Here is a 16202-nt window from a genome sequence, read left to right as displayed (position 1 = left end):
TACAAAGTTTAATGTAGGATAAGAAATCCAGTTGTCCTTGTCAAAGTGGGTTGAATGAACAGTTGATCTATGTATGTTTTATATCTTAGCAAGGTTCTTCTGTTGAGGAGTGAGTTCACTGCTTCTCAGTGCCTCCATTTGCTTCCTTACACACTGAATCTGAAGACCTTTTTCCCTTTGTGTAAAGTAGCTGTTTAATTGTGGATCCCTTAGTACTACCTGTTTTTCTTGTGGTCTTCTGTACAGGTCTTTGCCACGTCATGTAATTGTAGGGGTATTTTCATTCTGAAATCAGCCTGTGATGACATCTCAGAGAACAGCAGCTTTCACTTGACTGTATTATAATTTTTTTTTAACACCTTTTACAGCAGTGCCATAATGTCTTTCAGTGCTAGCTTTAAGAGGAAACATTCTTTTTTTTTTTTTTTAGCTCTTAAGCTAAAATTACTTTTTAATTTAAGTCTTTATATACTTCTTGTGAATTGCTTTCCTTAGTGTAACTGCCTCAGTAGATAGATTACTGTGCACTTCTGTAGCCCATGATAAGATCCTGGCAATTGCTGCTTCCCGTAGGAACTGAACTGTTAAAATGACAGTATATCATTATCTCTTAGGCTGAGCTACTCCAGAGTTTATGGTGTAATAAAATAGTGTGATCAAATTGAGGCCTGCTGCAAAGTTTCCCGGGAGCCTTTCTGTTGAATCTGAAGGCCTTTAGACTGGACATTTAGTTTCTCTTCTGGAAATACTGACATGCAAATCTATGCAATATTGCAATGTACTTGAATGACTGATGTTGTGAACACTTCTTCATGTGATCTTACCTGATATTTACTTGAAGATTTGGGGACGTATCTTCTCTTTCTTAATCTCACGTTGGTGTCTGAATAAGATGGGGAGAGTATAGTCAAATGTGCTGTTGTGCTAGGAGTTTACATATGGCAACTGTAGTGTAGTGCAGAGTACCAGCAGCTGGGACGAGTAGAACAGTTTGCAGAAAATACTTGTTGAGCAAAGGGGGTATTGACAGACCTAGAACTCCAGAGTAGTTACAGGTTAGGAGGCTGAATTGAGGGTAATTTTTTGAAGGCTGGGAGGAATGGAAAGAAAGTGCTGTGGGCTACAGAGTGAATGTTAGGTTTCTGGCAGGGGGAAAGGAGGAATGGGCAGGCATTCTGGTGCAGAAGGCTTTGGGACAAGGGGCTGAGAGCCACCATGACCACCTCTTCCTGATGAGCATCTCTAGGACTCTGGAACTAAGACTGTGTTCATGGAACTGATCACTATTGTCTGAACAACACAGCCATCTGCCCTTGCATTCTCTGTCCTTCGTGGCAGGAAATGTGATGCTGTCAGGCCAAGTGGAACCCATTCAAGCAACTGAGAGCAACCTTCTCCTGTAAAGACTAAAGAACTTCTTCCAGTCACTACTTACAAATTAACAGCTACAAGTACTTTCCATTTGAAGAACAGCGCTTCAGCAGACTTCCTCTTTCCACCCCTGAAGTTTTTTGGGGTATTTGCGCAGGGAACAGGACTTAAAACCAGGAGATGAGTGGCGTGGAATGACTCATGCTCAGAAACAGAAGCATTTGACTTTGGAATACTGACTGCAGTTCTAGCCTTTCCTCTTTAATGTTGCATGACCTTTTAAATGAAATGTTGAGCTTCGTTTTTAAATGACAGGATCTCTGCAGTGTGACTATGATTCAAAAAGGTGTTTTGTAACTTCATCAATCTCTCTGTTGATCCATTAACTTCAGTTCTTGTGACATCACTGGCTTCAAGTTCCTCATAGTATAGTAATTCCATGCTGTGAATGAGTCTGCTTTCTCCAGCATGGAGATCCTGTAGTGACTATGATTGACATATTCTGAAACTGTCCTGACACCAGTGAGCATCAGTAGTTATGTGACTCTGCAATAACCAGTAACAGAAGTTTTTGAGGAATGTACAAGAAAGCCTATAACATGGCCATTTTATGTAACTTGTCACTAGGTTGTTTCTCTCCAGTAACTTTCTCTATTGAAGGCTATCTGATTTCCACTAAAGTCAGCATCATATCCTGGAAGTGATCTTAGATTTTTAATATTTTTTTTTTTTTCACTTTAGATGTTATAGCAACTGCTGTAGCCAATAAAAAAAAAAAACACCCAACCCACCAAAACCAAAAAAAACCAACGAAACAGCACCAAGAAAACAACCAAAACTCCAAACCACTTTTATCCCATATTGCTGAGAAGAGTATGCCCCATCTTTTCAGGCATGGATTTGACTGCTGAGGTCAAGGCATGCATGCCCTCCAGTATTTTCTGTTTTACTGATGTTCATTACATTCAGAAATGAAGTCCTATATGCTAGTTGGATTTTCATGAGAGGCAGCAGCTTGCCTGTTGCCATATCTAGGTCCCTCATTTTATTACCACCCCACCCCATTTTTTTTTCCCTGTTTGTTGTAGTGTGCTTCAGAAATATATTACACTTTTTAAATTGTCTGTGTTTCTGGAATGTACATGGGTAACTTCTTTCTTTTCATTTTCTCTTTGCCTATCGGAGTTACGCATCTCCTAGAACGCCCTTATTCTTTCAGTACCTTTTGGCATCGTAGCATCTTTAAAAAGATCTAATATTTGATAGCGAGGTAGTAGCCAGCTGTCTATTCCCTGGACAATAAATTACTAGTTTCAGATCCTTAAATACGTGATGTTGGTATTTGAATCTGTGGAACTCTCTGAGGCTGGGAGTAGTGTGTATGTGCACATACACATGTTTGCTTAGGTATAATATTTTTATATTAGAATGCCTTTGTATCATTCCATTTCTGTAATGAAGTATTTAACCCGTTTCCTTTTTTAAAAGAGGGGACAGTTCTTTTCAGTTTTGTTAATGCCATGAAAGGAAACAGTGTAGATTAGTGCTGCTGCTAATTTAACCCAGTATTTACAGAAAAAATGCCTAAGGGTCTTTTGGTTCGGTTTGCATTTTGCTGGTTGTATAATATGAATCCTAAGTGGTGGGGTGGCTGTATTGTTTTTTGGTTTGGGTTTTTTTTAACACTTAAAATAACACATGTAGGCTCTGTGGGAAATGTGCTTAGAGATCTAGAAAGCCATTTTTCTGAGTTCCCTGGTTTTGTCTCTTGTTAATCCTGTACAGAAGAAAAATAAACCTCTGCAAAACACAAAGTCACCAACCTAGTGTCAGAGACAAATTTATGAAAACCACCATTTTAGCTGCCTCATGTTTGAGATATTAGACTGTGGCAGTCAAGATCATATTCTCCAGACTGCATTCTTCATAAGCAGAAATACTGGCAGCCATGTGTTAAGTTATAAGAAGGTAACAGCTGATGTCAGGGCTTATTTCAGTGAGGAGCCATTTCAGAATACTGTACTAATTTTGAGCAGGTATATGTAAAATAGAACTATTCCCTTGACATGTAGCATTCAGTGTATAAATTTATACATATCTGAATAGAAAAAGATGAACAAGTAATAAGCTGCAGTAGCTAGCCTTAAAGCCTTAAAGTAGAGAAAAACCTTCAGCATTGTACATGGTTCTTTATGAAAAACTGAGAGGAACAGAAAACCTGTTTAGGTTGGCCTGCATTTTAGGGAATAGATTTTTGAGCTGGAATAAAATCCTCCTCTGATGTTGGAAAGCTACCACAATCTGAGCCAGAGCCTGAGATAATTTGAACCTATTAATAGAGGAGTGCAACAGCACTTTTTGTGCAAGTGATCTATATATCACAAGCAGCCATCCAAATGCACTAACTTTATGTGTGCAGAAACGTGTTCTCTGGTCACACTGGGTGTGGATCAACACCATGCTTAAATATATCTGTATCTAGACAGATAATTTGTTTTTCATGATGATTTTTAGTGGCCTCTGGGCTAGGTTAATTTGTTCCTTTCATGTATGTGCACAATGTCTGTCTTAGGATTTCTTAAACTTACTATACTATTGAAATACCAGTTCTATAGTAAATACATTCCTTCCATTTTCATTAATTTCAGTTAAATCTAACAGCTTCACCCTGAAGTTCCTAGTACTATAATTTTTAAGAGTTGCATATTTATACGGTATTTATTTACAGTGTAAAGTTCTGTTTCTCCAAACTGGGACTAGTGTCCAAGGACAGTAGAATTCTTTTTATTACAAATTTTGAAATTGTCTCAGATAGCTGAGCTATTATATGCATCTGAAAACCAAAACTGATAGAAACTCTAATTATATAGGGGATTGTTGAGATTATATAGATGTTTTAATGGAGCATGTGAATTGCATACAAATAACTTTCACCATTTGCAGATCCGTGGCATCTTGCTGATAACTCAAGATAAAGATGTATCTTAGACAAGTCACCACTTCATGTGTGTGTTTGATGCCAAGGGGGGTAGGCAGGGGTTTTTTTCTTATCACAGTGAACGTTTTCTAATTGCTACTGAGTCAGAAGTACAATTGATATTTTCACTGATAGTGGAAACAATTGCTTAAAGCAGTTCATATGAAAGTGCTTTGGGGCAGAGACCCTGCTCTATCAGGATTGTAAAGGCATAATGTCTGGTAAATGTTCTGCTACTTTATTATGCAGCTAATAATATTTTAACACACAAATTATGTTAGTTTTGTTTTCTGATAAATTTAACCTACATTCTTAATTTGAAGCCCAAAGTGCTTTCTGTCCCGAACTCCCACACATGAAGATGTGAAGTGAAATGGCTATTTGTCTTAAAATAGCTAATGGTATGAAGATATTAAATGCATTCATGTCTAAGACTTTCTTTTTTTGTTTCAGGACATCAGGCATGAAGCCAGTGATTTTCCATGTAAAGTGGCCAAACATCCCAGAAACAAAAATAGAAATAGGTACAGAGATGTCAGCCCCTGTAAGTACAGTTTCTTTTCCATTGTTTGTAACAGACTGTTAACCTCTAATGACTTCTTCTATCAGCTACATGTTCTTTGTACGAACAAGATTTCTATTAGATGGATATGCATCCAAGACAATTCTTTTTGTTAATATATTTATTTATGAGATAGATGTCACAGGATGCCATTATATCCATAGGATTATACTAGAGCAGCATACAGTAGATTCCGTATTTGTGGGCAGAAATCTGAAGGAGGGAACTTGCTTTACCTTTGAATTCTTACATTAGAGAAGAATGGTGGCTGAAATAGCATTAATAAAATTGCAAGTATCCTTTCTATTGCAGTATACTTAGTAGAGCATTCTTCTAGTCAATATAGCATAACTGCCCCTGTTGGGAGATGGAGTAGAGTTTTGCATAGAACACATTACTGCTAGAAAAAAATCTAAGCTAATCAGCTAATTGAAACAGAGAAAAGGGGATGTTTGCAAAGGTGGTAATACTAGTATGAGACCTATGTTTCTGAAATTATCATCTTTACATATTCTGGTGAATTCTGGTGGGAAGTGCATCTTTAGGCACATGTCCTGTACAAGGCATGGCTCAGTTTGGTGTTGCAGCCTGTCTTTCCATGCACAATCCCATGTTCAAAGACAGTAACATTCAGACTTGTCTATGCCTGGCATGCTGTACTTTTGGGGTGCAAGAGAGACTGCAATGACAAAAACACACAGAGTGCAGAGAAGTACAGTACTGTAGTTAAATGGTCGGCAAATAATACTTGATGTATGAGACACTAAAGAAAGTTCACAGCTGGTTTGCTGAACTGCCTTCTGTGAGCTAAATGACAATGCCTGTTCTGGGACGACTTTCCCTCTTCCAGGGTGCAGCACTGCTGCCTGTTTGAAATGCAAAGTTTCGGTAGGCTCTGTCACTGGGCAAATGTCTATCTTTTGTTCAAAGACAAGAGTATTACTGTATATCGGAAAACTTTTATACTTGGTGCTTAAAAGTTCCTGAAGTCTTTGAGGCAATCGACTAGGAAGAGCAATGTTGCACATAGTTTGCTTTACTAAGCAGTTCTAATGTTTGGGGTTGTGAGTAACAAGTGGTTCCTTTTTGCCTTTAGATAATACTGCTTCCAATCTGTTTGGCTTTCTTGCAAAATGTGGGAACTCTTGTGTGTGGGTTTTTTTGTTGGTGGTTTGGTGGTTTTTTTTTAACCCTGAATAGACCAAGCTGAGACTAACAAAAGAGTAATGAAACTGCATGTGCTGTAATTCTTGAATTTTGATCATTCTTTCTGTAAATCAAGGTGTGGTTGGGTTGGGAACAGTAACTAAATGTCTAGAAGAAGAATAAGAAGCCGCTGTTCTGTTCATCCAATATATGTTTATGGAAACCTTTAACAACCTTGAACAAGATGGGTTTGAAAGTTTAAGCTGCAAAAGATAAGCAGTTATGTAATTAGATTTATTTAAAAACAGTAACTCGATAGCTGTACAAATATGTCAGTGTGATCTGGTTTGCAAATACTGTTGTGATTACTTCAAATGCAAATACTTCCATTCTTGCAGTGTATTCGTGGAAGATGGAGTGCAACTTATGTTCACTGCTCTGCTGTAGTGCTGTTCTTGTAGTACCTATATTGTATTTCCAGAGTTACAAGCACCAGTGAACACTTCTGTGCTACCTGTGATTAAGCTCTTTTCATTCTTCAGGACAACTCAGCTTTTTTGATCCTAACATCTGATGAGGTTGTGCATAGATTGTGCTGTGTTGTATATACATTAACCAGTGTTTTCTAATTATACTGCAGTTGATCACAGTCGAATTAAGCTAAACCAAGGTGACAATGACTATATCAATGCTAGTTTGATAAAAATGGAAGAGGCCCAAAGGAGCTACATCCTTACCCAGGTAATTGCTGTCAGTGTATAATAAAAATCATATGGTGATTGGAGTTGTTTTTCATAGGTTTTCTTTAGCTTATTATGTATGCTTTCTTCATTGTAAAGCTAGTTAAGTGTATATAAACATCTGTGTCTGTGTATAAACATATACATAGAACAATTTTATAGAAGTACTACATATTTCTTCCTGCTTCCTGTCAGCACTGACTGACTTTTTGTAGCGTAATTTGGACACTTTGTATATCTGACTTTAGACCCCTCTGGGCTAGAAGCTAACATTCTTCTAGCAAGCTGCTTGTTGGCTCGTGACAAGTAACATTTACATGTGGGTGAAATAAATCACACTTCTCCTATGTGGAAGGCCAGCACAAAGGCTTAAGACCATTGCAGTCTTCAGTTGCCTGATAAATTCTCTGAACAGAGGTGAACATCACTTAGTGGGAGGGCTTCACATTTACAGAACTATATGTATGAACTTCAGGATGTTCAAAACCTATTTGAAATAACATACTTAACACACAAATATCCATTATATTTAATGTTGAGTGGGGCAGATGTTAACTGAAACATATTAGGGAATTTCTTACACCTGACCTTCTGTTTCAAATAAGCAGTATGTTCCACCACGTATTTCTTGTTAAACATCCTTCTGAAAGTGGTGTTACTGTAGTATTTACAAATAATGTACCTTCTAATAACATGGCTTCCAAAAGGTCTAAATTGGGCAATGCTGATGCTTCCACCTTTAATGTGAGAGGAAAGCTATGAATACAGATTTTAGTGATGGGAATATGGGGGGCAGGAGGGAAGTGGCTGTTTTTCACTGAATCTGTGAATTCCACACCTAATTTAAATTTAAGAAATTTAAAAATACCCAGATACCTTGTTGTCTTATTCTAAGAGCTAGCAACTGTGCCAGAATTCTTGTTTGTCCTAAATGTTCAGTACCCTGGAGACTGTCCTGGTCTCTAATCTTGACTTTTTTTTTTACCCCTTCCTTCCACACTTTAGATAAAGGTAGACTGGGATTAATATTTTCAAGTGGCAGCTCTTCCTTCCTGTTTCTGGAGAATAAAGATACATATTCTAAACAAGAAGTGGACAGTACAGTGTTCAATATGAAAGTGATTCTGTCCACACAGCTCTTATTCCACTTATTCACAAGAGGTTGATCATAGGGCAGAACAGATAGACCTGTATGTGGAATAGTCAAATGTGCAGCTAACTGGTATTAGTTATCTATTCTGATCCAGAATCTAGTGGCTTTGAATGGCTTGCTTTAAATCCGGTAATTCTTTCTGAGAACCCTGGCTTGCTGTTTTGTTTGAGCAAAGTGATGGATAGAAAATACGAGAGGCACAATGATGCTGGTTTGTGTTGTGCAAAATTCAGAGCAATGGTTTGGGAGTATAAAATAGCAAAGAAACATAGCACCAGCAGTTGCAAGGAAACCTACTTTGTGAGTAGATAGTAGTCTTTAAAAGGAGTTACCATTTTGTTCAGTCCCAAAGCAGATCCATGAAGATTTTGGAAAACCATGTAATTTGTTACTGATCTCTCATTGTTTCAGTCCTTTGAATGTTCACGTCCATGCAGTCTAGTAATTTTGAAGTATTACATGTAACAATGATGTATTGCAGAATAGTTCAGCATAGGCGTTAATTCTGCTGTTAGTCAATGAGGTTTTATTTCTCCATTATATGTATACCTTTCCTAAGAAAATTTCTCAGCATTTTTCACTCTGAGTTCTTTTCTCACAAATGAGACTATTTCTCTCTTCCTGTTATGTATGGGGAGGGAAGATTAACCATGTTTTCATGGGTAAATTCATAGTGGGGAAAATGGAACTGTAAAAAAAAAAGCTGTATCACTGTGTGTTTTTTTTTTTTACAGTTTGAAATGAGAAGTTGCTTGTTACTTGTCTAATTTATTGCCTAGTGCAGTAACTTCTACTGGGGACCATTGCACTGACATTAACAGAAAATAATGCTTATTCCTGGGGATTCTGTCTCTGCAGGGACCTTTGCCAAATACTTGTGGTCACTTTTGGGAGATGGTTTGGGAACAGAAAAGCCGTGGTGTTGTCATGTTGAACAGGGTGATGGAAAAGGGATCCGTAAGTACTTAACTGGTTCTAGCTGTGTGTTCATTGCGTGTTTATGTTTTTTCTTAACAAGCAAGCAAAAACCCACAAAAACAAACAAACCCCACCCCCCTGAAGAACGGGGGTGGGAAGGTGGAGAGATGATGGCCATCAGTAATTTTATCTAAGAAATTATGCCTAGAATTGAGTACCCGTTGAACTGATCTTAGTGCAGTCAGAAAATTTTTCAGTTTGTAATTGTAATTTTTCATTTCTTCTGAACTTGGCTGAAATAAGGCATGAACACTTTCCACACAAGTGAATATTTGGTCTCTACTCCTTACCTAGGTATCTGAATGTAAATCTTTCCAGTGTACACAGATTGCACCTCTGAAAGGTCATTTACTCAAGTGTTCGTTCACAAGCATTATTGAAACCATTTTGTAGTAGTTAGAGGCACTTTGACTCCAAGTTTCCTTCATGCAGTAAGAGCTCTGATTATTAAATGTATCTTCTAGACATAGTGTTTCTCCACCAGTACTTCTCCTGATATCTCTCTCAAGCAATAGTCTTCTGGGTGATGTGGAACCAGCTGTTAAGCCAGTGCTTTACTTGCTAGAAGTGCAGTGGGCTAAGTTGTGCCCAGACCTTTTAAGGAGTTTACATTAGACAAGACAGGCAGAAAATGAAGGGAAACAATAGACAAACAATTGGGGTTATTTTAAGTTATTTCTTCTGACACATGGAGTAGCTGCTGTCTTGAGAAGAAAATGCCTCAGCCTTTCTGATGGTGGAGAAGACGGGAACCATCAGGCATGGTTTCCATGCATGGGTCAGACTTCTGCCTCTCTGCTAATTCCAGAGCTGCCATCTTTAAGGTGGACTTGGCAGCTGTGCAAATTTGAGACAAAAGCAATTTTAAAGACTGATAGAAATGCACAGTTTAAAGTTGAATGTTACAGTGTAGTCAGCATAAAGGCACTTTGGAGAAGGGATAGCGGGTATGTCGAGTATCCACCAGTGATAACTGCGTGGTACATTCTTTTGCACAGTCAGGAAATAATTCCCAATAATCAGGAAAATTCTTGTGCAGTGAGTTGTGTTTTAATAAACTGCAGTCTTGATTTTTGAGTTTTTGGCTTTTCTTGTAGTGCAAGTGAAATGTAATCTTCATAAGCGATGCAGTAGCCATATTTTTCAATAGTTTCTTCCTTTCCAACCTTTCCCGCTCATTTCTGCACTGCCTGTAGTTTTGAACAAAATGAATTGCTGTGATCCCTTAGGGCAGGCTGTTTAACACTTCTCAGCAAACAGCAGTGGGAGACCCAGAGTGGAGCACAAGAAAATACCGTTTGCAGACACATTTGGTGGCGAATTTGGACACAAAGCCAGTTGCTGTCAGAGAATTATAACTGCATTCTACACTCCGATAAGCTAGAGGATGTATTTTCAATAAAAAATAGAATTAGTTGGGGCAAAACTAGTGTTAGTCTACCTAGGAATAAAATACTGAAGGGTTTTCTTATTTATTAAAATTCTGTCGGAAATTGCCCTAGACTTGGGAATGCTGTTCTTTTTTTCATAGTTCTTCCACTTCAATTTTAAAGCTGTGTTATTTGCCCTTTAATAAAAGAGACATTAGACATGTTCAAGAATCCATTCTTATTGCATGTTTAGGTGTGGGCAAATCGTGGTCATAATCCCGTTACAGAGGAGGAGTGCTTAGTGGCAGAAGTAGCAGACCAGTTCTCCCAGTCACAATATCCTTAGGTTTAACTGTCAGAAACTTGGCTGCAGACTTTCCTATTTGTGTTGCTGATGAGTTTCTTTAGTTTCAGTTTTTTACTGCATGCTGCAAGATGTGCTACTTTTCTGTGTGGTTGACTCATTTAAGGTCCTAGCATGTAGCAGTCTCTGCAAAACTGAGCTCTTGGGGAAACTTTACTGAGAAAATTGAAGTTCAGTCAGAAGTAAGTAATGGGAATATTTCCTGAATGCAGGTTTTGTGTTTGGCACTTTACTTTTAAACTGTGCCATGTAAAATCAAAATGATCTCACTGCTATTTTTATTTTTGTGGTGAGTGAATGGAGTAACCCCAAATCCCATCTGATGTTACACTTCCAAATTAGCAATGTTGTAATTCTCTGTATGTAGTTTATTCCTGGAATTCATACTACTTCTTCACAGTATGTTCTGCTCTTGTTAACATCTATCTCTTCTTTTGCAATATAAATATTTGACATGAGGATAATAAATAAAATGCAGAGTAGACTAAAATTCAGATTTTGGCAGAGTGTTGTGAGAGCTTTTATACTTAGCCAGTTACTAGATTTTTTTTGTTGGTTTGTTCTGATACAAGCTAAAGTAAATAATGGCTTTGATTCTGATTAGATTCCATAGCTTCACACCCTTTCAGCTTACACGTAGAAGAACGAGAACTCTACCTAATTAAACCTTAGGTATTTTCATGAGTTCTGTTAGGGTCAAAACAATTTGATGTATTTTGATAGAAAAATGATAGAAAAGATTCAGTGAAGATGTGGTTCTGCAATATAAAGGAATACTGGTACTCTTCACACTAGAATTGGTCCTCCTTATAATAAAAGCAGATGGAGAAATGGTCTCCTAAGAAAATGTTGTATTTAAGGATGTCTATTCCTTCCCTTTTACACAAACTTGAATGACATATAAATGTCTCCTATTTGTTTTTAGGTAAAGTGTGCACAATACTGGCCACGGAAGGAGGAGAAAGAAATGTTTTTTGAAGATACAAACTTGAAACTAACATTGATATCTGAAGATATAAAATCATATTACACAGTACGACAGCTAGAATTGGAAAACCTTACAGTAAGTACAGAAACTAGTACCAATCAGATTCTTCAGTCTCTCTGAGGTGAGATTCACCTACTCAACAACAAGATCTTGAAAAAGATGGTCATGAGTTATAGCAGATTTTATTCTGGAATTGGTGATTATGCGTGAGATTGTCCTTCAGCCTCTAGTTTGTGTGTTGTGGAAATGAAACTCTTAAATATTCATGGAACATACCTGGGGAAACTACAGTCATTTTCATGTCTTGGCCATATACTGAGTGAGAAGGTGAGTTTGTCACTACCTTTCAGAGAACCCTTTATAAAATCACTTAGTGTTCCAGTGCTTTTGTGTTATAGTTGAAATAATTGCTCTTCCTGTCACTTAAGCTGCCTGTTTGCCTGTGTCTAAGGTTTATTTTTAGGTTTTGGCTTAAATCTTCAGGTTTTGCATTGATGGACTTCATCAGAAAGCAGGAACTGTGTTAGCCTCTGGTCCTGCGATGAGCTGTATGGAGCCCTGTACAAGGATCAGGCCACTAGCATTAAGAAAAATAACTCTTCTTTTTATTTTTTCTTTTTTCCTTTTTTCCTTTTGGACAATACCAAAATAAAAGTATACATGCTGTATCCCACCCTTCCTCTCCTCTTCAGCACTGCCCTGTATTAGAGCAGTGAGAGCTAATCTAAAGCTCCTTGGGGAGACTGGCTAAGGAAGAACACCATTAACTTTCACTGAATGCAGGTCACTGAAGATAATGTTGAGGTCCTCAATGGTGCTGAGCTAGGTGTGTATGTGCTAGCCTGAGTTCTGTTCTGTCCTCATACTGCTCACTACTGGAAGACACAGTTATTCTTTGCTCATCTGTTAGCATCTTGAATGCTTCATCCTGCCAGGAAACATGAGACAGCAGATAAGAATTTGACTAAAGTATGCCTGAGTAAGAATTTAGTTGATGTAGTTTGTGGTGTGTTTTAACTGTGCTAACTGCTGTAGACATGTTTGATGGTTGCAGTTCAGTATTCTAGCAGGATGTGAGCACCAGTAGTTTAGTAGTCTTGGAAGGAAGTTTTCAGTTTGGGAGCAAGCCTGTAAAGGAACAGCTGTGATAGTGTAAGAGCCTTGTCTGCAGAAAGTGTAAAGGGCTTCTGTAACTTGAGGTACTTCATTTTGAGACATCTTCAAATGATACTCTGCCATTAGACATTGGAATGCAGTAGCGCCAGCTATCTTGTGGCACTACAAGCATTTGAACTGTACTGAAAAAACTAAACCATGTTATGAATAAGTAAATTTACTTATCCAGTTTCCTTCACTCTAAACGGACACCTTCACAACAAGATATAATTATTTGTAATAAGTTTCTTAGCTGTGCAACTATAAAAGCTCCCTCAGACTGGTGGAACTCTGTCATTTGAATTTAAGTCAGCTGTTCTAAAGATGTAGTGGAAACGGTGTAGTCTGAGTAGCATACAAAGCTGAGCAGGCACATGCCTCCATTCCATTTAAGTCAGAGTTATTTTCAAAGGAAGTAGCTAAAATTTTTCCAAAGGCATAAATTTGAAATTGACCTAAAGGTAAAAATGTCTGATGTCTAAAGCTGTGTGTCTAAATATATAAGGGACTATTTGCTAGGAAAAGGAACATGGAATTATGTTTGCTGATGAGAACATGCTGTAGGCAACTGTGCTTTGAATACTTCTGACTCGTGTATCCAAACTAAAAGACCTCCTAAATATTGTTTTTACAGACACAGGAAACTAGAGAGATTCTTCACTTTCACTATACTACATGGCCTGACTTCGGCGTCCCAGAGTCACCTGCTTCATTTCTCAATTTCCTCTTCAAAGTGAGAGAGTCTGGCTCACTTAACCCTGAGCATGGACCTGTTGTGGTGCACTGCAGTGCGGGAATCGGGAGATCAGGAACTTTTTGTTTGGTTGATACGTGTCTTCTACTGGTAAGAACTACTTATTGTAGATGATACGCTATTTCTGTAGAGTTATTTTGAGGAATGATTTGGTGTAGGCTTACAAAGAGCTGTGCTATGTTCTGCAAAGTATTGTTCATGCTATTTCCTATTATCGTACTCATATTCTGGTTTGGGAGTGTATTCCAAGGCAGATCTCATTCTTAACTGGCCATTTTGAGTCTGGGGAGGAGAATTCTGTAGTTTTTAGAATGATTTTCAAAGATAGGCTTTGCCCTTGTGGTTAAGGAAAAAACCCACTAAATGTCTGCTAAGTAGTAGTGTGAACTATGCTGAAACAATGCAAAATAAATCTAGTGTCTTTCCTTTCATGGTGTCAACTTTGCCTGTAGGCAGGGGAAAATTATCCTAACTTTAAGATAAAACTGGAGTTCCTTTGGCTTTATTCTGTAACTGTGTGAGAGCAACTAATACACAGAAAGTCAGGCCTAGGTTAAAATGTCCTTTTTTTAAAATGTATTACATTTCCAAAACGAGAAAGATAAAAAAGGGAAAAACATAACACATTTTGGAGGCCCAGTGTGTTTTCCCCTCTCTTGTCTTTTTAGAGATCCAATAAATAACTGTTTATTAGTTTATTAATTCCGCAATATGCAGGGTAGTCTGAAGGCCCTCGTACAAAATGAGTCATCATAGTGAATCTCATCAGAGCATAAAGCATGTTTCAAATTTTTATTTTCAGATGGACAAACGGAAAGATCCTTCTTCTGTGGACGTTAAACAGGTTCTCCTAGAAATGAGGAAGTACAGAATGGGACTTATACAGACAGCAGATCAGCTCCGTTTCTCCTACCTAGCTGTTATTGAAGGGGCAAAATTCATTATGGGAGATGCTTCAGTGCAAGTGAGTACTACTGGCTGCACAGCCTAATGTAGTGAGCTGCAACTCTGTTTTAACTGTAGAAAATTTGTGGGATGAACAGAATAGAAACTTTAAATTTTGTGCTTGCGTCAGCTTCAAAAAATTTTTATATTATGAGGTTCTTAAATACAACATTTAAGGTTGTGACAGATCAGAAAGTGTTGTATTTAAGAACCTTCAAAAAAGTACCTGTAGTATAGCCAGTGGCCTTATGTACTTTTCAGTATTATAACTGGGGTGTAGATTGGCTGCATTGGCCTTGTCTTTCATTTTAGATAACAAAATTTTTCTAATATGCCAGAAGTTTGTTTTATGGTAAACAGAACTCTAGCAACACAGATTCTTTTGTGCTATTTAAATTTTCCAGAAGTAGATTAAAATTTCTTTTATTTATAGCTGATGTCTTCTGTGTACTGGATGTAGCTTAGGTGTGGAGTTCTTGTGTCTTTTTTTCTTTTTTTCTTTTCCTTTTTTTCAATGCAAATGAACAGTCATTCTAAGAATAAATGAAAAGGTAGATTATAAAGACCCTGACAGGTTGAAGTTAAAAGTTATAGCAGCTTACATAAAAGAAATAGAGAAAAACTTCACAGGGCTTCTCCTTCCCGAAAGGAACAGTGGAAAGAGCTTTCCAACGAAGACCTGGACCCACCACCTGAACATACCCCACCACCTCCCAGACCACCAAAGCGAACCTCAGAAATGCACAACGGAAGGATGCATGAACACCCAGAATTTTTTCCTAAACACCAAGTAGTAGAGGAAGAGATGAGATGTTCGGTCAGTGCTGTGGAAGAGATGGTTCCAGATGGCAGAGCTCGTTCATCTGTACCACTGATCACAGATGGGTAATTCATTTAGTTTCCTGCTTTTAACTGTCCCAAGAAGACTGTCCAGTTGGCTTACAGCATTGAGAGGTTGTAGGACATTTGCTCATAAATGGCATTTCATACAGAAGGGCCTGAACAGACCTTGATCAAGTTAGCCCAGAATCTTTTCAGTAAAGGTCTTATGCTCATGTTCATTTAATGTCATGCATAAGCTAGGGCCTCTTATGGGATCCTGCTAGAGTAAAAGAAAAAGTGACAGCATAATGAGGTGGTTTAGTCTTGATTTACATGCAGTGTATGTTAAGTTACAGAGGAGCTCTTTCACTACTTAGAGGCAGTATTAGTCATCTAGCTGAAAACTAGGCTGACTAGCTTTAGCCACACTTAGAAATGTGAAATTAATTGCAAGCAAAGCTACTTTTAATGAAAGGCTTATGAACAGAGGACTCTTCTGCCTGTCATTGTAACCTAAACTGTGAGGGCTAATAAATGTGCAGTGTATGCAAGCGGTAGGACAGCGGAGAGGCCAAGGTTCCTGCCTGCTTAACCGCTAGATGTCACCCCTGATTTATCCCAGCGGCATGGAACTGGTTGAAATCCGCAAGCCTTGGTGTTTCTGGCATCCTGTGTGTTAACTAGTTTTATCCAGAACAACCAAATGAATGCCACACAGAAGAAAAAAATTCAAAATTAAAAACAAACAAAAAAAACCAAAACAAAAAACCCCACACACATAAAACCCCCCTACAGCCACCAGACATAATCAAGAGAAAGTTTAATGTTCCCCCACTAGATGGTCTCCTAACAAGACATCTTCAGCTTCCTATAGGAA

At 38.0% G+C, this 16202-nt stretch overlaps 1 protein-coding gene across 1 annotated transcript in view; it reads left to right on the top strand.

Annotated features, from left to right (window-relative positions):
• Positions 1–16202, top strand: part of PTPN1 (protein tyrosine phosphatase non-receptor type 1) — a 44211-nt gene that overhangs the window by 24578 nt on the left and 3431 nt on the right. Inside the window, exons 2-8 of the mRNA XM_082007047.1 lie at positions 4802–4892; positions 6697–6797; positions 8808–8906; positions 11587–11724; positions 13439–13648; positions 14361–14522; positions 15153–15388. Of these exons, the coding sequence (XP_081863173.1) occupies positions 4802–4892; positions 6697–6797; positions 8808–8906; positions 11587–11724; positions 13439–13648; positions 14361–14522; positions 15153–15388 (1037 nt within the window). The remainder of the gene's footprint in view (positions 1–4801; positions 4893–6696; positions 6798–8807; positions 8907–11586; positions 11725–13438; positions 13649–14360; positions 14523–15152; positions 15389–16202) is intronic.

This window comes from Phaethon aethereus, assembly GCF_964289735.1.
Source record: "Phaethon aethereus genome assembly, chromosome: 16".
NCBI classification, from domain to species: Eukaryota; Metazoa; Chordata; class Aves; order Phaethontiformes; family Phaethontidae; genus Phaethon; species Phaethon aethereus.
This window is presented reverse-complemented; position numbering and strand designations above follow the sequence as displayed.